Source organism: Eurypyga helias, unplaced genomic scaffold, assembly GCF_000690775.1.
Source record: "Eurypyga helias isolate BGI_N326 unplaced genomic scaffold, ASM69077v1 scaffold28872, whole genome shotgun sequence".
NCBI lineage: Eukaryota > Metazoa > Chordata > Aves > Eurypygiformes > Eurypygidae > Eurypyga > Eurypyga helias.
Window position 1 is genome coordinate 7,261 of NW_010234524.1, and position 25,618 is coordinate 32,878.

General features: G+C 41.7%; 1 protein-coding gene across 1 annotated transcript; it reads right to left on the minus strand.

Moving 5' to 3' along the window:
* Window positions 1–603: 603 nt before the first annotated feature.
* On the minus strand, window positions 604–25,429 carry ITGB3BP (integrin beta 3 binding protein (beta3-endonexin)). Its single transcript, XM_010146459.1, has 8 exons — window positions 25,371–25,429; window positions 21,928–21,970; window positions 18,292–18,430; window positions 12,990–13,062; window positions 10,467–10,545; window positions 9,264–9,357; window positions 7,300–7,359; window positions 604–656 (listed from the first exon to the last, which is right to left on the minus strand). The coding sequence occupies exons 1-8, from the start codon at window positions 25,427–25,429 to the stop codon at window positions 604–606; spliced, it is 600 nt and encodes a 199-aa protein (XP_010144761.1).
* Window positions 25,430–25,618: the final 189 nt, after the last annotated feature.

Consider the following 25,618-nt stretch of genomic DNA (forward strand, 5'->3'; position numbering starts at 1 on the left):
CTCCGCGTTGAAGCCCTGCAGCGGAGGTCAGGGTGAGTGTAGCTTAAAGTGATCGCTGTCCCACGGCACAGCCCCTCTGCCTTCCGCAGGACTCTGTCCTCTCGGCACGGAGCACAGCTCGGAGGCCCGTGGCTGGCCGGCTGGCTGCGTGCTGCCTGCCAGAGGGAGCTGGAGCCCCCCGGGCACCAACGGCGGCGAAAACAGCGCAGCAGGAAAGCAGAGCCTGAGCCCCGGCAGCGAGCACCCCTGCATCGGCAGCGCTGCAGTAGGCAGCTCCCTGGAGGCCGCAGCCCTGCCCGTTAAGGTCACGTTTTCTCGCTTCCGTCACGGGTATCGCAGCTGAATTGCCACTGCCAAGTTAGAAACTGGCAGTGCCGATGGGGAGAAATGCCGTGGGGTGTTTCAGAGCGGGACTGAGTTTCTGGAGATTTCACGTGCTTACCAAAGCAGTAACAAACACCACAGGCAGCGCAGCAGCTGCTTCCCACCACGCTATGACAGCCCTGACCGCCGGCCTACGGTCACCGCAGATGTTTTACGACCGAGTGCCTGGGTCCCTGTGACCATCCCACCTGGATGTGGCAGGCCGAGGGGCTGCTTACCTCAGTCAAGGAGCGACCTCAGGAAGGCAAAGCTGCTGTCAGTCTGAACGTGCTCTGTGGGGGAGGAAAATCAGTGTCGATAAACAGGACAAACGTGTCATCATGGAACTCACGAAAATCCCCGCACAAACATGAGTTAAATCAGTTACTGCAGTCGTTGCCAGAACCCCTTTGCTCCATACAGTTACTGCATCCCAACAGAAACTTTGGGGATTGCCTTAATTACTTGTGAGCATGCACAGATGCCGCGTGGTTGCCAACAATGACAAAGCAGAGCGGAGCGTGCTGTCAGTATGGGAAGCTGGTCCTTCTGTTTTGCTCCTAATAATAAAAGAATAAGTACGAGTCCCTAAGGACGACATCAGCAGGCTGAGCAGAATCCAGTCAGGGATTGCACGAGGGGAACAGCCATCCCCCACGTCCTCTGAAGGGTTGGCAAGAGGCGACCTCACCTGAGCCCCTTGCTCACGGAGGGCGAGGGGCTGAGCAGATGGCTGGGAGAAGCAGAGAAGCGTGCAAGGGTAGGAAGGAACTTGGGGAATGAGAACATACGGGGAAAGGGTCTGGAAGCAGGAGCGTGAGAGTGCCAAGATTTCCACATGGCTTTCTGCAGCAGATGACCAGCTCTGGCCTCAGCACCCTTAGTGTCTGCTGATGGATCACACGGCATTTTGATTCCCACACCACAAATGGTGAAGAGAGAAGTCGGAATTATTCGCTTTATATTAAACGTACCAAGAACAACCACCAGGTATTCAGCAGCTAAAAGGCTGCTACTCCAAGGAAAGGGGCGGCACATGAACCAAGACAGGGAGAGGCATCAAAGCCAGGGAAGGTGGTGAGGAACATTCCTGGTTCTCCTCATCTGCCATGCTGAGATTCCTTTGCTGTCACACGCTTCCGGTGTGTGATGGGATGCAGACGACCTGTCTGCGGCTCTGACATGAGGCACCAGGGACATTACCTGGAGCTGACCCAGACCAAGCCAGAAGTTATCACCCAAGCTAGGTCTCCTACAATTACTCCATAAAAAAGGGCATCCAATTCACCTTTGCCTCAGGAGCAACCTTTTGGCATTGTACGTAACAAACACCACTTGTTTACACAAATTGTCATCAACCACCGCCACCAGCTACTGCGTAACACAGGAGGCTGTCCAGTCTTGTCAGACAAGGAGCAGAAAAAGACTGGAATGTAACGACGAGTTGCTGTTCTTTGTGCGAAATGCAACTTCCTAACTCAGCCGTCACAAACCCTTCGGTCACCGCCTGCGGCCTTCCGGCCGTGCCGTACTTACAGGAGCCGTACTGCCAGAGCAGCCAAGCCCCGCTCTGCATTTCACCCTGAGAAGCTGCCCAGAACCACACGAAACATCATTAACTCTGCTTTCTTTCCAAACACAGAATCATAGAGTCACAGGATGGTTTGGGTTGGAGGGCCCTTAAAGCCCACCCAGTCCCACCCCCTGCCATGGGCAGGGACACCTTCCACTAGACCAGGTTGCTCCAAGCCTCATCCAGCCTGGCCTTGAAGACCATGAGAGCACATTGTGACAAACCAGCCTTATTTACAGTAACATGCACACAGATGGCATTAGGATTTAGGTAATCCAATAAGAAAATAATAGGATTTACTGCTCATATGCTCCAAAAACTCCCAATGTAGCAGGTTTGGGGTTTTTTTGGTGTCTGAGCTGATGAAGATAATGAATTTGTTCTTAAAAAACCCCAACAAAAGAGGCAACCCCCCTCCAACAACCCTTCTCTCTCCTGGTATTTGTACATGCAGAACTCCCGAGTAAGTTTGACTCCAGCAAGGCAAAGAGAACAAATATCTGCAAACTTCCGTGTGGGAATCTGTTGTGACGAGGGAATGAGCGGAGGGGATCTGTGGAGGCGCCCGGAAAGGCGCCTGGGCTGCGGCGGGTCCCTTGCTCGCTTCTCACCAGCTCAGCACTTTGGGGTTGCGTGGGGCAGGGCAGCAGCTGGAGTCACCAGCAGCCTCGTGGGTGGGGGGCAGAATCCTGCTGCCCTTCACCAAGGCGTCTCCTCGCCCCGGCCCGCAGCACCGTTACGAAGGACAAAAATCTTCCCGTTTCTCTTCCCATCTGACTTGCCCACCGTTCTTTCCCAAGTTTGACTGCCCTAAAACATTTACAGATCTAAAAAGCAGGGAGAAAAAAAATGTTCACCTGTCAGGTGATATAAAACCAATCTTCTACTAAATGTGCCAGAATAATTTTTCTCCACCTCAAGCACAGTTAAAACCTTCAGTCTATTCATTACTGTCTTTTTATAGTATTTTTATTTAATAAAACCTATTAAGACTACCATACAAATCTCTTTACTTATGCTTTTATCTTTTAACTGATCAATTTTTATATTGCTGACATCCCTTCTTCACCATTTGCTCATTTAAAAATTCATAGTATATGAGCTATGTCTCTGGAGAAAACGTCTATAAAATTTGTTACAGCTGGCAAATGTGTATGAGTCAGTGATAGCACATGACTAAATGCTTCACAGAAAATAAAATTTGTTTCTGTAGTAAGCAGAACTGTTTAAATGTTATTTATTTTTATGTTTCAAAGAAAATATATTGTGAAGTGCTGCATTGATTTAATACGCAACAATGTCTGTGTACACGCTGTACCAGGAAAATTTATGAAACCTTTGCACAACTCCTTTAATTGAATTTTCCAAATCTCTCACCACACACAAATAATCAATATCTTCTGCAGAGAAAACCAGTCAGAATTATTACAGTCTTTCTTTTCAATTTTGTTGTCATCAGCACATACAGAGCACCTGGATATTTGTAATGTCTGGATAGCAAGTTATTTACACCTCTTAAACATATAATTGCTACTAAGTGAGTCCAAACTGATGTTTCTTTTCTTTTTTATTTAAAATAATTATGTTCATGGGAGAAAGCAGTATTTATTCTCATGGAGGAGTTGCTCCATGTAGCTGTTCCAAGAACTACAATTCTTTTTAATTTTTCATTAAGCTGAATACTCGAAAGTCTAGATCCACTAGAATTAAAAATTAATAGCTATTGCATCAGTAAAAAGGTACACAGGAAAACAGAGCATAAACACGAGTGAGAAATCCATGAATAAATGGGGCCGACACCTAAATCTGAAGTGCAGGTTGGCAGTTCTGAACGCACGTGCGTGCGTCTGAGGCCTACAGTCACCCGTCTCACGTGCATTTCTGTATCTGCCACAACAGCTAATAGCTTAATATTTCATCTACATAGCCGAGGATGTTAAATCACTGCAGAGGTTTGTAATTTGCCCCCTTCCTTCCATCCCAAAAGCTTACCGTGTCAGCGACCTCAGACCCAGACGCTGCTCGGAGCTCAGGCTGTGTGTGACAACAGGCACTCCAAGGTGCAGGTACACCCCACAGACCCGCGGGGCTGAGCACAGCGCTGGTGGGTCCAGCAGAAACCTGTCCGCCAGCTCCTGAACCTTCCAGTAGCATTCATCCACAAGATTACTCACTTGTCCTAGGAAAATTACTCGCAGTGCACATTTTGGGTACCACAGAGTGGGTTTTGCTACCTCTTCTCGACGGCAGAGGACTTTGCAGTTACACGCTGAAAAAGGACCCGCTTGCGCAGGCCGCGAGAAGAGGCGCAGTCAAGTTTAGCCTGAGCAATGACAGCCCTTAATCCACACAACACAAATCCGAATGCAACAGGCCCCTTTCTCTAGCTGCCCCCAGAACAGAGTTTTCATGCCAGCGCAGGGGGGCAGAGCGACTGCTCTGGCTCTCTGCACGGGAACACACAAGGAAGTTCGGGCTGAACGAAACAGGTGAGGTGCACCAGGTCCTTGTGCGACACACTCGGCGCGGGCGTAGCGGTCAGTCAGTTCTGCTCAACGCTCTCCCGTTCACAAGTGTTCATGCTGAGGTACAAGCTGAACGCATAACCGAGATGAACTTGTCCCCACGTCCAAGCCCTGTGAGCAGAAGTACGGACAGAGCCTCCCGGCCTAGTCCCTTGGGAAGCCCCCACTGCGGTGGCCAAGAGTGCAAACTTGTCTCTTGGGTTAGGAACAGCGTGAACATCAGGAACGTTCACAGCTAAACTTAAGAGGGGTGAACGCGTTTGCCCGTGGGCTTAGCGGGATGAACAACACGGAAAGGAAAGTACTTCTTAATTTCACTGCAAGATGCAGCCTGAAAATACTTTTCTTCAACACTGCAAGTATTTGATCTTCTACAGCCCTCGCTCGTTTCTGCCCTGGCCAACAGACGGAGCCACGGACATGATTTATGTCCGTGCTTAGTTCTGGGGAAGCAAAGTATTAGTATAATTTGTAACAACCAGCTTCAGTAGCTTTCCCGTCTGGAACACTATCTTCACTCCCTGAAACCCTGAACCTATTAAATGTTCCTTTAAAATATGCGTATCGCAGCCTACACATTTATTCTCAGCACACAAAAAGCATGTTTCGGACTGCAACATACCAACTAGATTTCATCTCTTGGCAGCTGCTTTACAGTTTGCTTACATTCTATTAAAAAACATTTTGTTTACTGGAAATGCTAGTCATGGACAAACAATGATGCCATTTTTTTATGCTGGTCACACAAAATGATATACTGAGCCCTACATAATGCTGCCCATTGAGCAAGGAATGTTTTGTATTAAGTTGTTTTAAGTAGAGGTTGTTTATGTAAAGTAAATAAATTTCATGCCTCAGCATGTGATGATAATGTGACATTCCATCTGTATCAAGCCACAGAAGAGTCATAAGTTTTAGGTCTTAGGCATAACTAATTAAAAATAATTATGAAAAACCACATCCAAAACTAAAAGGCAAAGTAAAACATCTCCAAATGCTCTTCTTTCATCCCATTCTTCGCCCCTCCTACTACTGTACTGACTGCAAAATTGAATATATTCTTTATTAAAGCAAAATTGACACTGAAACTTCATAAAAATTGGTCCACACAAATTCCCAATTCTATTTTCCATCCTACTTTCCCAAAATATTTCTCATCTAACAAGACTGGGTATTTGTTTAACGTTAGGGACTAGTTTCTGGAGCAAAGACGGAGCCAGAAGTGTGTATCCTGGTGACCAAACGAACCCTGTCCCGACTAAACCCAGCACACCGCTGCAAAGCGGCGCAGGGAGGAAGCGGTGACTGTACCTCTGCACTGGCCCTCAGCCTTCGCCATCACCAGCCTCCGACAGGGGCTGTGACCGTGTGAACAGAAGGATACAGGGAGCTGTAAATCAGAAACAGCAGATGGCACAAATCAGCCAAATTCCTTAAAAAGCATGTTACTCCTTTCCATTTTGCAGGCATCTGCTGGAGCTGGGGAAACTTCAGTTTGATCAATTCTCCTTCCTGTAAGAGAATTCCCCACAGCAGACAGAACTCAGGCGTGTGGAAGAGCAGACACAACCCAGATCAGAGGTGTGGTATGAAGCTGCAGACAGAGCAGTAGAGATGCCATCACCGGATTTGATTCTGCTTTTGCTCCGTTTTAAGACCATGCATGAAGAGAGCAGAAATCTCAGAATATCAGGGTGAATATCTGTTGATTTTATTGGATATGAGAGAAGAAAACCAACCTTGTGTGTATCCCCCTGCCACCCTCCCAGCTAGACAAGGCACTGAAGTGGCTACGGGGGCCACACTATATTAAATGCCACCAGCTTCAAATATTTTCACAGCATTAGTTATGAAGAAACGCAATAGTTCGGATTTCAGAGTCCCCGGGAGTGTGCTAAATACCTCACAGTACATCTAAGGTGAAAGGTTTTGCTGCAAAGGCTGTGTGCTGCGTGGCTCATACACTGAAAATGTGGAAGGCAGGGAGGAGAGCGAGGACGAACAAGGATAACTGATACATGTGTATGCGAACGCCCCATGACCCGACTGCGCTTATTCCTACACCGTCCTCAAGGGCAAGACACTTTGATGGAGAAGTGCCCAATACAATTAAATAAAAATACATTCTGCCCCATGCTCTGCTCTGGTGAGACCCCTCCGGAGTGCTGCATCCAGCTGTGTAGCCCCAACATCAGAAGGATATTGACCGGTGAGAGCGAGTCCAGAGGAGGCCACAGAGATGCTCCGAGGGCTGGAGCCCCTCTGCCATGGGGACAGGCTGGGGGAGTTGGGCTTGTTCAGCCTGGAGAAGGGAAGGCTCCAGGGAGACCTTATTGCAGCCTTTCAGTACCTGAAGGGGCTACAAGGAAGCTGGGGGGGACTTTTTACAAGGGTCTGGAGTGACAGGACAAGGGGTAACGGGTTTAAATGGAAAGAGGGAGATTGAGATGGGACATCAGGAAGGAATTCTTCCCCGAGAGGGTGGGGAGCACTGGGACAGGTTGCCCAGAGATGTTGTGGATTCCTCATCCCTGGGAGTGTCCAAGGCCAGGCTGGATGAGGCTTGGAGCAACCTGGTCTAGTGGAAGGTGTCCCTGCCCATGGCAGGGGGGTTGGAACTAGATGATCTTTAAGGTCCCTTCCAACCCAAACCATTCAGTGATTCTATGAAAAGTTACATGTGAGCAGCGCCAAAGTTTTTGAAAGAAACACATTCGATTATAATCATTTTCACACACTAAAGGTTACCCAACTTATCTCAAGTGGAAAGAACTAAGAAGGAATCAACTAAAAGGAATCATCAAAGCACTTTACTCAGGAGTTACAGGAAGTTCTTACCTTGGGCAGGAAGTTCTCCATCGTTCTTTTTAAGCAGCTGCAGCCCTTCTGCTTGACTCACTAGTTGAAGAAATAAATCTGAAATCAGTAAATGTCGCCCAAGAGATTTCAAAGAAAATAATACCTATGCCACCTTCATCACTTTTGAAGCATCTGTAGTTTTCTTCAGGCGATGACAAACCTCCCCCCCTTATCTATGTAGCTGCTCGAAAAAAGAGCATCACAAAACCTTTTCAAAAGGAAGCGAATTTGGAGAAGGTGTGCTTAGCCTCACCCCCCCTCCTGTTGCCAGCACTGTGCTCTAGCGCTGAAGGGTGCTTTGTTCCCAATTCAGAACGGGGGAAAAGATGGCTCTTTCTCATTCTGCAAGCAGCAAGAAGCTAACAAAGGGCGAGGTAACCGAAAACGTCAGCAAGAGGTCTGACGCGCCAGTTGCAACCTTCTCCTGGCTGCAGCCTTACTGCCCTATCCCCAGCGCGGGGCAGCAGTGCAACCGCAGCGTGTTTTCAGAAAACTTCATCTTGGGCAAGAAAGCACCTGCTTCTCCACATCACAGTGGGAACTAGTACATGCAAAAAGAAACCCCCCAATGAGTCAGGAAAGAAATGGTAATTTTAACAACAGTAGCTGCTGGAATTGCGTGGTGGTGTACAAATTCCAGAGCTGGGGCACATGCACCTAGTGCATCAGCAGAGTCCCAGTGCTCCTTGGTAGGAAACATTCTCCAGCACCTGTGGCTTTACTGCCCGCTTGCTTCCAGCTGTGCACAAAGCAGCAGCCCTAGTCACCCCAGGTTTTGCCCTCTTACAGCTACTTCCAGCGTTTTTACACTCGGCAGCAAACAGAGCAACCAGATGGGTTGTAGAATAATGCATATGGGCAAAATGTTGTGCATGCAGCTGTTAAGAAACCGGTTTCTCTTCTTCATATGATTGCTCAGGGACTGGACGCGGGGAATATGTACAGGCATATATTATTCATATTGCTTGCCCAGTGGAATCTGGACTATCAGAGGTCGGTATGAGAAGGCTACAACAACGTTACGTAGTGGTGGGTAAATGCAGCCTGAGACACACACCTGTACAGAGAAAAGGGGTTGCTATTGTGAAAACAAAGGAACACGCTGGTCTGAGGAATAAAGATTAGGGCTGTTTGGGTGCCTACAGCTACCTTTCACCACTTTTAACTCCTGCAGGAATGATCTGGTAAGGTAGGTCTTTATTTCTTCGTCCTGAGAGCGAACAGATTTTTTCCCCTGCTATTATCCATAACAAGTTTTTTGCTTTAGAATTTACTCATCACATACTCCCCTTCTACTTGCAGAGGCATTTGGGAAGAGAAGTATGAATGCACTTCTCGCTGCTGAGGATTCCCATGTCCCAAGAACCTCTGACTTGGAGTAAAGATAAAAAGTTTCCTAAAAATGGACCCGTATAAATGAAAATCTTTGGCTTTCTGAGTTCCTTTGGAGAGGTATTGCAGATGTGCCACCTGCAAAGTGCCCTTATCCCAACACAATAAGCATCTGGTATGTCCATCATTTAAAGACACATGAATAGCAATTTTTAAAGCCTGGAAACCTATATTCAGCCTAATCCTCCTAACAGGCAAACAAACAAAACTACTTCCTTGCAAAAAGAGAAGAAGGGCAATGCAATCAAAGTGCAAACGTTTAGCCTAATCACTAGCTAACTACCCACTAAGTATCTAACTATTTACATGAGAAAAGGTGTTGCTCTTGCAAGTTTTTCCTCCCCATCTGTGCCCAGGAGTGGAGTTAGAAGAGCGGCCGTTGGGGTTGCCTTGCTTTTATGTCCCTGCTTGGATGCGCGAGGACATTTAAGGTGCCCAAAAGAACTTAGTGTCAGAGTCCCATGGTAGCACACAGAGAGGGGGACGACTCCAGGAAACGTTTGGAGCGATCACTGTTAAAGGGGATAAAGATTATTGAAAATCCTCCTTACTTAGCGCTTGGGTTTTCCGCATTTCAGCACTCAAGGCGCAAGACAAGTCCGAGACCCCGATAACATTTTCAAGCTCTCTACTGCCCTCTAAAGCCTAGACAAAAAAACAGAATTAAAGACATTGTTAAATCCCATTCCCAGGCAGTCTAGGGGGAGGTCTACAGCTTACTAAAAACATCTGAAAGACACAACTTTTGGAAATTTTTCATAAGCCCGAAATGATGCCCGAGACTGCACCTCACCGAAAGTCAAGGGGGCCGAAGGGTGTGAGAACACTCACTACTCCTCCAAACGGCACTCAGGTGCCTTGGGAAGTGTTACTTAAAAATCTCCTGTTATTTACGCTTCATTCGTAAGTCTTCAGCTGTTGAAACAGATTAACACTTGATCCCCAGAAAAGCAATCTTGGCACACGAGCAGGCTTGCTATAATAGGTCAGTAAAACAAAAATCCACAAGCATTTACAGTTCTGTTGAACACACTCCTGGGCATTTCGTGGTAGAGCTCAACCATACCCTATCGATCTCAGGAGAAACAGAAAGGATTTGTTGATAGTTTTATAAATAAACATTTCAATTAAAATATTTTCAGTTAGTCTTTTTTGTAAATAAAACATTGTCAGACCACACGCGCAAGTAAAATAAACGCAGACAATACTTGGAGTACGCTGAACTATTTCTCAGCTGTCGATACACAGCAACAAACCTTGTGCTAAATTTCTTCAGGAAACAAAATGTGAATAAAAAGAAAAGTGATTTGCATTTTAGTATGTATTAAACGGACTATTAAATGATGACATATTAGCGGTAAATTAAATAGTACAATCACTTCAACACAAAGGGATACTTAATCTTCAAGGACATAAAAATCTATGCAGTAATAATTCATACCTCAAGTTATAAATAATAGTTGAGAAGTACTTCATATGCTTTTATTCGTGTACAAAATGAGGAGTGATTCAAATTAGAAATGGTGTACTTGGAAAAGCAACTCCTCTAGTTAAAAAAAAAAAATAATTACTAGGTTCTGGGTTTTGGGTTTTTGTTCCATTTGCTGGATTTCCAAGTCAAACCTGCCTGGTTTCAAGTATTTTACTTGCATCTCTATTCCTTAAAACTCAAATGTTGCACATAAGATTTTCACTTTTATTTCAAATCCTATATTGAAAGTAGATTAGGAAATATAAATCAGTGTAAAGCAGACCTGTAGGCTTGTCAGATTTGCTCTTGTTTTCAGAATTCTAACCAATGAACTGTTCACTTTGGACTGCAATTCCAGGAACCTGCATAAAAAGTTAAAATAAAACAGTTTCAATTAGCCACATCGCCACTTGCTGAAAATCGGCGTTTGCAGGGTTTCCTGGAGGTTCTTCATGCTGTGATCAGGATGGACATAGATAAGCTGCAAACAGATGGGCTGTGCAACCAGACTGCGTCCGATCGCACCAAACATAACTTACCTTTGGTTAGGATTTATATGCAGACTGCCAAAAATACAGATATCCTAATTTTAAGGACAGGAATATCAGCGATATTAGAGAATTTTCTTATTATCGTGTGGGAAGACAATGGTAAAAACAGGAATTTAATCAAGAGGATGAGCTGCCCAAACCCACGGGCTGTTAAGGCCATACGCCACTGCCTGTGCTTTCCATAGGGAACACGAGGGTTAAATCCGAGCCCAGCAGGGACAACAGCACGGGATGTTACTTGTTCAGCTTTGTTGTACTCTCTCCCCTTTTAAGGCATAAACACACTTTACTATGAGTGTGAAGATGGTCAGCTTTCAGAGTTCAATGGGTTTGCACTAAAAATTAAAATAATATACAATCTGATTAGATCTAAACCACAGGCTTTAATGCATGATTAAGGATTTGCACTGAATATGCACTGACAAAAGTCCTGCAATGAATGTTTAGGCTATTTTCTCGTTGAACCATTGAAACATGCAAATTAAATGGAGACACCAGAGAAATAATCCATTTACCACTTTCTCCCACAGAAGGGAGAATCACCCTTATAAGAAACCTCAAATTTAGAGACAGACCTACAACCTCATCACTGCTGTATGCCAAGAGGGGGGGAGAAGGCGCTAATGTCAATGTGTCGTACAGTATACGTTCCCCCTATAAAAATAAAGTGCATGGAAGTTCACCTAAGTATTACCAGTAGGTGTAACTTTATAAATGTGTTTTACTGGCCTGTCCTTAACTGCTAGCCTCCCACATACCTTGCCATTTGTAAAAACCATACTGAACCATTAAATGCAAACATTTACATGTCAGTGAAGACAGTGAATACAGAACAGTGACATTACACAGAATGATCAAAAACATATAACACTGTAGAGGAGAGAAGAAGAGATGTGATCTAGCCATACTGATGCTGAGCTGTGAATTAGATTTGCTCAGACAGATGTCAAAGATACATGTCAAGATTGCACCAGAGGACAAGCTGAAGCACCACCTAAAAAGGCAGGACAACACAACAGGATTGTAAGACTTCAAGAAGAAAAATGTAGGCAGTGTTGAAGAAAGAGAACAAAGAGGTTTTTTTTTTTAGAAATTCTGCTAATAAGAGATCACAAGAGTCTCTGGCGAATGCAAGTTCAGTTGAGTGGAAAGGCTGGAAATGGGTGGAGGAGTAACTAGGAACACAGTGTATTAGTGGCAAAAGGTATGAGGAAGGAAACTTTCAGATTTTTAGCTAAATTAAAACTTAACCTCTAAGCAGTTTTACTGAGCATACACAACTTCCGTATTAAAAATACTCGTAACTCCAGGATTTCTGAATTGGGTGACTTCCCATGAGGATGAAAGGCATCCCCAATACAATCCAACATACAAAGACTCACAGCTTTCCACTTTTTCACCGAGTTCTATCATAGATGAAGCAAATATTTCCTTTGTCTAACTGAGGGAAGGATGGGTTTGTTTTGGCTGATGGACATAACACATTGAGCCTGACGCACTGTTGACACAGAAATTTCAGTTCACTTAATTGAGATTCGGCAATGTTAGAAACAATGAAATGTTCTTCGTAAGAGAAAAGATGAAGCCATACTCACAACACGAGACACCAGCAGCCTTACTCCTAACACATTTTATCACTTCTCCTTCCTGACATCTATCAAATTTAGGGAAGCAGTTTATCAGATACTTCACCTGAAACAGCTATTTAAGCGCTTTGCTAACTGTGGATTGTCCAAAGCCCATTAATGTCAGGAAGCTTATAGCTTACAATAAAATTGTGGCAGAAAAGACAGGAATTTTAGAAGATTTTGCAAAGCAAACAGGAAGTTTGACCACGACCATCTGCGGCTCGTTTTAACCAAAAAGTGTCCTGCATTACTGGCCCTGTACCTTTGGCAAATATGCTTCCAAATATAAGGTGAAGAATGTACACTTTCAGACGAGTCTGGAAAGGCAAAACATACCTTCCTTTTAGTAGTTTAATTACAATACTTCATTGTGCAGTGTCTCCTGTAATTGGCAGTGTCATATGTCCCAGACTAGTGAAAACCAGAACTGGGTGGACAGTTGTATTGCAAACCCCACATTAATCTGTACCTATAACTGCAAGCCTGCCATTTGGTGACTCTGAATATCCAATCCTGCGGAATTACAAGTATTAAAAATAATCACTATTAATTTAATTCTGGATGAAATAGTAACCTCTTGTAAGTGAAAATCACGGCACTGCACCCACAAGAAATTAACACACTTACCCACGCTCCTGTGTTTGAGGCTGCCCTCTCCTGGATAATTTGCTTTCTGACTGGTTCCACTCAGTTCCATCTCCTAGGAGGTTCACAGGAAAGAAAAGGAACAATAAAGATGAAAAGAAGATATCAAGTATTCAAAGCACATGAAAAGGGTGTTAGTATGAACCCTGACTGCTGAATCATCTTTTAGGAAAATGAAAAAAAAAACCCCAAAACTCACAAAGCAGGACAGAATCCCTTGTAATGACACACAATAATTTCACTGTAATTTACTCTGCCGTAATTTGGCCTCTCATCAATTCACATTTGTGCAAACCTTTGGATTATAGTATTAACAACTGGAAGTTAGTATAATTCTGACAGATTTCTGTGTTCTACTCGGCAGCTTTTAATCCTACTAACTGCCTAATAATATAGGATATTAACACAGAGCATTATAATGAAAATACTGTAATGACAGAGCAATTAAACCTCCATTGTCTCTTAATAAAAAGTGCCTGGTTCCCAACTCCATCTTGTAAACAACTACAAAAAGATACCGCAAATTACTTCCACAGGCTCGGATGTGCTGTGCTGACAACATCATATTCTGGCTCGTCATATGATGGGGCACGATAAATCATATGCCGGTTGCCATTATTCTGCGCAGCGATCCATAGTTCTGCAATTCAGCGCACTGGTATTTTGAGCAGTTTTATGTTTTTGTGAGGGAACAGGAATGGGGTATTAGCACAAGAGCTGGTTGATAAAATCTAGGCTCACGTGCGGTGTTGGTAAACTGGTGACTGCCTTTCTGTCACTGTAGGTTGGGCACTTAAATGACCAGATTCCAAGCAAAGCAGGTAGACAGGGGGATGTTTTCACTGATGCTGGTCAGATTAAGAAAGTTAGTGCTGCACTGAAATAACAACCTTGGTCCACTGGCTGCTATCTCCTTGAGACTGTTCAACAGCTGCTTACAAAGGCCTCACCATGGGTATCGTTATGTGTAACAACACACCTCTGATCACAAAACACTTCCTGAGTTTACATCTATTTACAGTTTATCACAACCTATACAGTTCAGACAGAAACCATATTAGGACAAAACCAGATTAAAATTTCATCTTGTGTATCAATTACCATTGCTTTTGAAGTCCGTACATTATCTTGTCCATTTTACTCGCCCTCCAATTAGCACATCAGGACGGTGCTGGACTAGCAGAAAAAACTAATGCTTAAAAAATAGTCCATACAGTCACTTCTGATAGGATGCCCCAGTAGCAGCCTTTGGTGAATCTACTGAAACTAATGAGGCCACAGGTACTCATGGTCCTGTGCTCCACACAATCTACACGGTCACCTTTCAACACCTTAAGTGTTGTATCTGTCTAGATTCCCACGGTAAAGAGGCCACATCTGAGCAGTGGAAATGACTTCTCTTTAGTGGTGGCCAAAGTTGAAGCCATCACGTAATGTGGAGTTTTTGCAATTTCCACTTAAAGGATTTTCCGCCTCAGCAATATCAGTCACACGCTCACTCTCTCATTTTCTACTACAATGTAAAAACTCCCTTTTCCGGATACTGTTCTGTTCTCCTCTGCAGCGGGTTTCTTTTGGACCTGATACTTATTAAAGACGGAACACTGGAGGTGTATGCACGCGTACGAAGGGGGAGAGGAATAATTCGTGCACTCATTCTTTTATTCTCAACAGTTTTCCTCTTAAACAAGGAGATCATTAATGCATTTGACAATTAATGACACAGAACTGAATACCAGTAATTCAGCTTCAGAGTTCACTGTACTCCTAGCCAATCAGACTACACTCATCTATCCAAAACCCAAGAAAGATCTTTTTTTCTGGTGCCAAAGAAGTTCACAGGGTGTTTTAAATTACTTCTTACCTACTGTCCCTCCAACAGATACATACACATTCTTACAAATGCTTCATCTTGCAAAGCTATTATTGTAAGGTTACATGCATCTTTAAGGGAAAAATTCGGACGAAACTACAACAGGTCTTTACCGTGGCCTTAACAAGCACGTTGGTTCGAGAACAGACCCCTGGAATGAGGTGCTTTTCACATTTCACTGATACGTCTCCTTTCTGACATCGGATTAAAAAAAAGAGAGGCCACACTAAGCATTAAACACTTTGATTTCTTCTTGCTGGATCTAAATTATTACATAAAAGTATCAGCACTCAAGGATAAATTAACTTTTAATTTTAATATTGTGTAAAACATTTAGAAATACGTCAGAATGACAAGGTGCTATAAAAGTTTAAGCTGTTCCACTATAGTAGCTAAAGGTTAAGACCCCAAAAGATTTAATTTTAAATCTAAATACTCATAGAGCTTGCAGTGACATCAGTCATCAATTATCAAACAGATACTACTTTTAGGCCAGTACTATGGAATGGCAGAACCCTGGATTGATTCAAATAAAAATACATCAATCTAAAATAAATCTTAGAAGTATGCTAGCCAACAATGATGAGAAACTAGTGAAGATTCAGTATTCTAGAAATTTATGTCATAAATGGGTTGTGAGATTTTGGGTAGTTAGGCAATATACTAATTATCAGGCAACCCAACAGGACATATATTGGGCAATGTCTTGAAGACACACTTATCTTATCACTGGGTTGGTTCATGTCTTCTCCTAAAATAAGCGTGTGTTACTGTTGAACAATCTCAGCACTCTGTAGGTATTTAGCCTTTTTTGAGGCACCCTCCACACTTACTGAGAAGAAAGTCATGTTCAGAAGACAAGCAATTTCCACCTGTCTCCTCAGCAACTCCATGCAACTACTATTTGTGTACTTGGCACAAGGCAAAATAGGTTTTCATAGCTAATGGCATTAATTTTGTAATAATTTTCATTCTCTTGTTTTACATAAGGGTCACAGAAAAACAGAATATACATTATACTCTAACACCTCACAGGTGATATACGTAATCTATTAAAACACTACAACACTTAAAAGTGTCTTTTCAGAAGGAGGAGAGAAATTGTGGGTTTAAAAGGACAACCTGAAACCTGTGATATAAGAGGAAGTCTTATATACCACCACCTTATAGCTATATGAACACAGGGAAAAAAAAAGATGGTTAGTACTACATTACTGAGTAATTACCCACCTAAATGTCAGCTATGATCACATGATCAGTTTTTTATAGGCAAAAAGAATGTTCCCTCATGTCCACACTTAATATCAGTATGGAAATACAGTACATGTTCACCTTTCCCACGGACATCCTAACGGACAATTATTTTTCTACTACTTCTGGGGGGAAATGCCCAACTCAAAAGCATGGGACTAACGGGGAAAGGCGGTTATTCTGGGAGGGCTGGAATCAGCAGAGAACGTGGTAGGAAAGTTGTGAATCTTCCAACTGGCCGTGAGTGCTCATGGAAAACTCAGTTGTGTTTATGCTGCTTGACAAACAGGTAAGGAGGACAGAAAGCCAGGTTGTAAGGAAGACTGGCAGCACAATAAAGAGTTAAGATATGGCTGCTTCTGTTTAGTTTCCTAGCATGACCAATAGTTAGAAAAACAACCCCAAACCAAACCCTGCACACAGGCCTGTAACTATCCATAGCTCTACTGCCACCAAAACAGCCGGTACTTCCATGCTTCCTCAAGCGCTCTCCTAGTTTTAATGTGGAAAAGGGATGTAATGCTCACGGCCTGTAGTATTTTCCGCTGGCAGTAATTTCATTTTTAGTTCAGGCAGTTTTGACAAAATCCTAGAATTTCATGATCACATGCCTTTAAAACAAACAAAAAAAATTCCCTTTTTTTCCTGGAGGAAAAATCCACTTTTGCAGATCCGTCAGGAGAACATATGGTGCAATAGCTAGTGCAAAAATCTGCAGACATCTAGATAAATTTCAAACAGTGCTTATTCTATCCTGCTCAGAATATTTCTACTCATCATAATTCATGAATGTTAGTGAGGCCTCAATTACCGCACATAAATTCCAAAATATATGGGGCATAAAAAGCTCTTTAACCCAACAAAAAGGCATAACAAGAACTGATGGCTGAAAATTAAAGCCAGACAAATTCAAAATCAGACAAGATAGAGTTTTTTTAATAGTGAAGGTAATTGAACAAGGAACTTCCTAACAAAGGAAGGGATGGATTTTTATTGTTATTATTTTTTAAATTTGTTGAAGTCTTCAAATCAAGACTTAACCATGTTTCTAGGAGCTGTACTGCAAGGAGATAAAGGCTCTTGAGCTCTCTATATGGAAAAATGACAAGAAAGTCCCTTTGTATATTTTTAATGAATACAAAAAAGTCACACCAGGTGGTCTAATGGTTCCTTCACCCTGAAAAAGACCACAACCTATATAGGCATAAAAGCAGGCTAGTCTACTGAAAATACACATCTTGAGCAGTCACAGTTGTCTGCATCAAAAACTGACTGTGTAACTAGGTGACCATACACCCTAAAGTGAACTGGAAATAATATAATTATAAAAAGACATATTTTCTGAGAGCAAATGACATTCATTGTTATGTTAGTTTAATTAAAAATTGCCCTGAAGTGCCATACTATGAAAAACAAGAGTAAATAATTACATAAAGAATGCAAAGCAGAAGAGTTAAACTGACTGAACTTCCCTTTTAGTTTTGATTTGATAAAATCTACGTAACTTTCAATATTCACAGAGAAAGGCCCAGAGCTGAGAAACGCTGTATGTATGTATGTACACATACATTTACCACTGGAAACCTGGCAGTATATAAACTGGGACTTGCACGGCAAATCTCAACACAGGTCTCAAAAGGCCACAAAATTAAACATGCATCGACTGCACATATCGTTCCTTTCCAGCTCTCTGGACCACAAGAGAGTCCAGACCTCAGGAGTGCAATAATGTAGAGTAGCAGACAGCAACCTCAGAACATCTCCCTGTATGCTCCAAAGAGGAACACAGTCACTGGCAGTAGCACATACCAGTTCTGCCGATGAAAGCTGGGTCTTGGCAAGAAAGCAAATAAAGGACATTGCTAGTGTAAACATAGAATTAGTGGAATTATTGACAAAAATGGCAGTGCATTTTTCTATGCTGAGCCAAAGTTAAACGTTTTTAATATTGATCAACAGAAAGCAAAACTTGTTTCATAACAAGTTGTTTCATAAACACCCCCAAGATTTATACCAAAAAGATTCAAGCTTTGAAAATCAGCAGCAGCTTTTCCAAAGAGTTCTTTAAGAGGGAAAGAAATCAAACATACCACATGAGAGCTAAATCAAGCCAGTAACCAGAAAAATGTTGCAGTGAGAAAGACAGAATGTTCAACTAACCATTTGATGGGTGATTTCTGAGATTTTGTGCATTATGACTCGTGGGAGATGAAAATGGACTCATTTGGCATGTTCCCGTTGTCGGTGAGTAACAGTTTAGATTTTTCCTGGTGGTCTTCAAAGGTGTTGCATCAGATGGCTAAAAGGTAACAAAAGACAAAGAATCTAGATGAATATTGGCTAAGGAAGTATCTACGTCCAGCTAAACATACAACAGTTGTACACTTCTCTTCTGCAAACTACATTCTGGGCTCTACCTTTCCTGCCCGCAGTTACGTATCGCACCCCAAACCAGACAAAGCCTCTCCCAACAGTAACCATCTGGCAATAGACTTCCCTAAGTAATTCCTAACTTTCTGTACTCCCAGTTATGGAAAGCCCACGTTACGTGTTGCGGAGGGTTGACCTTGGCTGGCTGCCAGGTGCTCATCAAGATGCTCTATCACTCCCTCTCCTCATTAACATTAGTTTTACTCAAAAAAAGAGAGCCCTTCTAACACTAGTCTCCCTGTTTTCAGGAACAAATGTATGTAGTTTCCACAGATTTAGGCATTCTGCCATGAACACCTTGGTTTTTTGTTTGTTTTGTGAGGCTTTATTTATTTATTAAAGCACTCAAAACCTAGTATTATTTTTTCTACAGTATTGAGAATTTAAGACACATGAATGACAAGCAAGTATTTTTAGATTCTCTTTCTATCAAAAGATTATTTCTAATAATTCTCTAAACAAGTGTTAATTTAAAAAAAATCCCAAAAACGAGTGAGTCCCTTAAATCCAAAATCTTGTCTCTGGCTCAGGTTTCCAGTCAGTCACAATATAAAAGCAATTATTTAATGATGTTAAAGGCACTGGGCACAGAAGTTTTCAGAAGAACTAGTCTGCGATTGGGAAGTGTTAACTGGGATTATCTGGGGCACTGTTTGCTCTCTGGATAGGATGCTGACTTGCAACTCTGAGAAACTGGGATTTTTTGTAGTTTAGTGATTTTTGTTTTTCCTCTTGGAAACATAATGTCATCAAAGTAAATCCCACAGTAAAACAAAATAAGTGATGTCTTGATTTTTTAAATTTTGTTACGATCCTGGGTCTTTAAAACAAAGGAAAACTCATCTACTTCCCAAACAACTAGCCTTTTCTACCAACTTGAGCATCATTCCACCCATAAAACTGAGCACCTATAGTTCTTTCCTGCTCTTCACTACTGAACTCCTATTAAAACATCCCGATCTTTTAATCTCCTTCATTTGAAGGCATTTCTTGTGCCACGCATACCACAGCCTATGTTCACACTTACTTTCTTTCACAGAATGCTATCACTTCAAAGTATAATTTTGGCAATTATATTTCAAAACAGAGCGACAGTACATTCAATTCTAATTCAGGTGAAGAGAAAATACTGATTTATGTAAGAGCATTACACTTCCCGTGCTCTGTGCTTTTCTATTTCTGATATATCTTACTGCACTTTCACACAAAGCTGCAGTTTTGATGTTTTTCTTCTCATAGTCTGCCTTGAGTGATAACCCTTAGTTTAAAACCTCACAGTCTTAGCACTGGTCATCAGTAATATGATTTACACTGTATTTCAAAAGATTTAATTTGCTGCCCACTTACCTCGCTTTCTTATAGCTCCTGGAAATTACTTGTCATGTTTTAGTCTTGAATACCCTAAATAATTTTGCCTCAGCTGTTTATACTCATTTTACAGTCTGTCGGTATTTAAACAATACCTGATGGAAATTGTCAGTCTGTTGTCACTAATTCAAACAGATTAAGGAAATATTTCAAATCATCTTTCAATGAAACATTAATTACAGTGAAGTATCAGTGCCCCTTTAGGGCACCAAATCTCTTTTGCACAGGGAGAATTTCCAAGCTGCTTACACTTTCAGGGTATTTTTCCTGCTGGAACAGCAGTCACCTCAGCTACCGTATTTCTGGATACAAACTATGACTCCTTTGAGCAGCTACCATGAAAAAGTTACTGTAGTATTTAAAAGGACAGTATTTGACAGAATTTCTCCTACAGGAAGAAGATCCTTAGTTCAATTATGCAATTTTTAATGATGCCATGCTGACATCACAAAATTTAAAATACTCATTTCTGATCTGGTTTGTTCAGGCATGCTCTGGGTAGTCTGACCAGCCAGTGGAATGAGTGCCTCCTGAATAACAGGAAAGGAACTGGAGAAACAGCAATGGATGAGCCAGGGCTAAAACATACGTTGCACAAACCGTGTGTGTTTATTACCTTACATTCCTTCCACAACGTTAGTTAATTATGGTACACTTTAAATCTTTGACATGTATCTGTTAGAGGCATCATATGAACTAAAAATCATAGCGTAAACCTACATTCCTGAGATTCCAGTGAAAGTGTTTATCATCCAGATGGGTTTTTGTTAAGCTTCTTGCTGCACAAGAACCTGAAAGCAGGTAACCATCAAGTAACTCTGTCTTTTATCTTATGGGGAGGGGGTAGGGAAGGAACAGCTTTAAGGCAGAAAAAGAATTGTATGTAATTTCAGCTGGACCACTCATCTACAAAAACGTTGCTACAGCCCAAGAAACAGATGCAAAATTACAGTCACAGCTGCATTCTGAGCAGAACAAGTTGGGTAATGGTACACTAAGCTGCTAATTAAATCGCTAATGATTTTTTTTAGTGCCACTGCGGTATTCTGCCACCTTTGTTTAAATTAAAATAAAAAAAGTATCTAGAAAATTTTTACAACTGCAATTTTCTATTTTGGTAAATACCAGTGAGACCTCCAAATATGTGCTGCGCACCAACAATCTCTTCAAAATGGCCCAGACGTGGAGATTTACTGGCAGCTCATTTGCTGGCCAGCTATTTCTCTTTGTACACTTTTCCAAAATTTTCCTTCCCTTAACACTCCCATCCTCACAAGCTCCTCTGTACTGATGCCTGCAGCAACACCCACCGTTGGTAGGAGCAGATAATAAACTGACATATGTCATGACATGCTGGTACGGGGAGTATACGATAGCTGCATTTACAAAAAATAATAGCAACAGTACAATTTTATTTTTATTGTGATAACTGTGGTGAAATTTACTGCAGTGTTAGTACTTTATTGTTTCATTACGCCAGATTAGCTGAGGGAGGTAATTATATCCTTGACATGAAAATGCCCTTAATGTTTTCATTTCAATTTTGCAGTTTATAATATGCAGATTACAGCATTATCATAATTCCATATTGTTACACGTACAATTACATGGCAGAACATTTGCTTCCAGGATAATGGAGCTAATCTCTAATAAATGACTTCACCAAGGATCTTAACTCATTCAGCTCTTGGGTAAATAGCAATGGCAATAAATATATGCCTAGTTCTCCATTATTTTCAAGTGATCCGTGCAGATGTATATTACTTAAAGCCAGGGAGTTCTATGACAAATGGAAGACAATAAATTTTATACTAACATTTTTCAGCAGTAATTTTGTACCTTAAGATATTTCTAGACAACAGCCAATCTGTAACAATATAAATGCAACTCTAAGAAAATATCATGTTTATATACACATGTATGTATGCATTTAGACATATATACACACATACATACATACATACGCAGCCCAGATTCCATACACCAACAAATACTTACTTTATCTTTTTTAATGGGGTCCAAGTTTAATGCTCTTTTAACTCTGCAAGAGAAAAATATGGACAAGTTTTATGGTCATCTAGACACCAAGATTTCTGGTAGTAAGGTCTGTAATCTGTAATTTTAAAGGCATTTTCCTTTCTTGTGTTTCACATTTTTTTATACTACACAAGAAAACTAATCTCATCCAAAGCAAATCCATTAACTGATGAAAATACTATGTACCAAAAACGTTGCTTGTTTAGAAGGATGAAGTGTTTACATAAGAAAATCCAATTCTCCATTTTATACTCGAGATAAAAATCAAGACATTGAAGTGAAATCACTCTATTTGTCTCTTTCTCAGAGACTATAAACAATGGAAAAAGGCACAAGCATTACCATTTACACACCTTCCGAGCAAGGGTTGAAATTATTTTGCCATTAGTAGAAATAAAGTATTAGGCATTTAAAACACAGGTACAGCCAAGGTGAAAAAAGTACTTCTTCCCATCATTTTAGCTCTTAACATGATTCAGTGCTACCAGACTATGACTTAACCGGGGAACAGATGCTCTATGTCTTTACAGGTCCCCAAACCATAAGAAGCTATTTTCTAGTCTTCTTCACTATACTGATTCAGGAACATGCCAAGCTCTCTCTGCAAAATCTGCTCTGCTGAACTGGATGCCCAGCTGTTAATGGCAACGCTAGAAGAGGAAAGCTGAATATTTATAATACTTTATATCGTACAGCTGTCTTCTAAAGAGCAGTCATCAAAATTTTATTGAATGCAGACTAAATGCTCAAAGGAAAGAAAGGTCAACATAAATTAAGACTATTTTTCCCAGAGACAACTGAAACTTTTTAAGCACATTTCTAAATCTTAACAATAGTTTAAAGCATTTTATGAAACAATGTGGAAAAAAATTAAAATCTTTCTAAGAACAGTCCCCAAAAAACATGTATCTTATAGCAAATTAAACTAGATTTAGAAAATGCATCGTATTTCAAGAACTTAGTTCACAGTTTTCATCTTGGACAAGAACGTTTTGACTTGTAAGGAATTAAGATGACCTCATTCCAAACACATCATCTTTAAATTTATGTTATTATTCCAAAACTGTAAATTAGAGCATTGGAAAAATAGAATGAAAACATATCTTTGAAATATAACTCAGGTAATGGTCTTACAAATACTGTTTTACAACTATCTCTATTACAAGAAGGGGAAGAGAAGTATTCTGCCTTAAAAAAGACAAGTAAACAGGTAATATTTAAATTAAAAAAGTGTGTGAAATTCTTGCCAAAGGGCAGTCAAAGCTGTAACAGTTTGATGGAATCCTTTACAATGTATTTCTTTTTTAAATAGAAAACCGTATTGCTTAAGGAATGCAGACTCCATTACACCTTCCACCCCAGTGGCAGCGGAGAAACATTCTATTTATTAATACATCTACTCTGAAAGGATGCTCTAGGGGCCAATGCATTTGCATGTTACGCTATGGCTTGTTCTGATGGAAGTTTTTATGATGGACTTCAAAAGAAGCTGGAAGCCAAAGTAAAGCAGAACCCGGACTCAACATAGCTGTAGCATGAAGATAAATGAGAAACTACATGAAAATCCCACTAAATTATAAACATTTAGAAAACTTCTTAGAGAGGAAGTTGTGGACTGGTCCAGACTATGTTCTTTAAAGTCTGTCAAGTACTATATGCAGCAATAGAGTAGCAGGCAGCCCAAATTTCTTTCTGCTGGCCTGCGAAACCCCTGCAAACACCCAGAGCTACGGCGGCGAAGGGGCAGCAGCATTCCAGGCAGGCACTTCAATGCTGGAAGGAGCTGCATGGATACAACTTTGGCTTCAGGAGGCCAGCTTTGCCTCATTTTTCCCATTGCATCCTACCCAGCAGCCTGGCTTGCTTGTGGGCTTTCTAGTGATTGTCTTTCTGATGCCAGAACGTGAGAAGGTAAACCCGTGGCAACTGTGATTCACTCCAAATAGGTTACAATTCGTATTCTTAGTCTACACACAGTCCCTGGCTGGGACCACGGAAACAAAATTCATCCAGACGCCTAACATGAAAACCCAGTTGGTCCAAGTGTCTTCTCTGAGATCTTTCGAAAGATGAACATGGAAAAGACCCAATACATGCACCTAGGTGCAAATAAAATTCCTGAAGTATTTTAGGATACACCATGGAGGAGAAGCACCAGCTTTAGTTTGGGTTATCTTTTTTGTACAACTGGAAAGCCTCGCTGTGGCCACAGAGCAGAATCAATTGTCAAAGTGTGAACAAGAAAAGGAGGTAGAAAGATGAGACATACGTGATGACAGTACACAACTTCCCTTGAATTGGTTCAAAATTCCCTGACAAGGCTTACGTTATTTTCTTAACTCTGCAGAGCACGGTGGCACATGTTTATAGCTACCTGCACAACCTGCAATGATTATTTTGCCCATAATATTTATCACGTTAAAGTATTACATATTACTTCTATAGTGTATTGTTCACCTCTCATTCCAGGTCATCCTGGCAGTTCCTTGCTAATGCTGGGAGACCTTTACTCACCTGAAGAGTGCTTTGATGAAATCACTTATATGAGGAACTGCTTATCAGTGAGAGTCTAGGTATGCAATTTAACTTTCTGTAGAAATGGATTTTTATATTGGTTTTAATTCCACATACATTTAACTTCTTCACACTTCACTTATGACTGAATGCAATGCTAACAGTCACATACAGACTTAATGCACAAAACCCCCATATAGAATCAGGGACTTGATTGTGTTATTTCATTAAAAATACCCTAGAGAGTATTGTAGTGTATTTTAAGGCCCTTTCAGTTAGCTTGCTCTTATGTTTCTGCTTTAACTTGGGAAAAAAAATCTCCACCACGATGCTACTTACATATTACTTCATCTTCAGAGCCTGTCAGCAAATATGTCTTATTAAGTGGAAAAGCAGAAAGAATAGGTGATAATTTTCTATGTTCTGCTTAAATGGGAGTGAAACTCTGTGAGAAATAGACTTAAACACCAACAAATCAAAGCTTGTGTACTGGTAAGGTTCCTTTGCATTACTACTATCTGGTGTGACTACTTCAACTCTCAGTGGTTTCCTTTGCATTACTACTATCTATCCGGTGTGACTACTTCAACTCTCAGTGGTCAAGAGAAAGACTAGCACAAGTTGAAACCCACGTTAGCACTAACATACATGATCTTTGAAACTGGGTAAGGAGCTGTAAACTGGGACAATATCCCAAGTCTACATATATATACAGGTATCCTAAGTCTTAGGGCCTCATCTTGCTGCTGTTGAAGTTAGCAACACCCTACACATTTTCTTCATTGTTCAGAGGCCCACGATGAGCAAAGATACACTGAATAGCGTCAGACTTACATGACTACTGCTCGATAAACTGTAAAGAACAGGAGAAATACGAATGGGATTTATACCCATCAGAGATAATACGAAGGGACACAGCCTGATGGCAAACGGCCACGGAGCGCGCCATGCCCTCATCACCGCGGGCCTGCAGCTCCTTGGCACAGCCCTCTGCAGCCAGCACCCAGGTGTCACCCAGCACAACCCACCCGGGACCTGGCTCCTCTCCCTCTTCCCTCTCAGTGGGCCTCAGTGGGCATGGCCCACGCCAACGCCGTCCGGCCTAGGCTCTGCCCCAAGCAGCCACCATTTTCAGTGT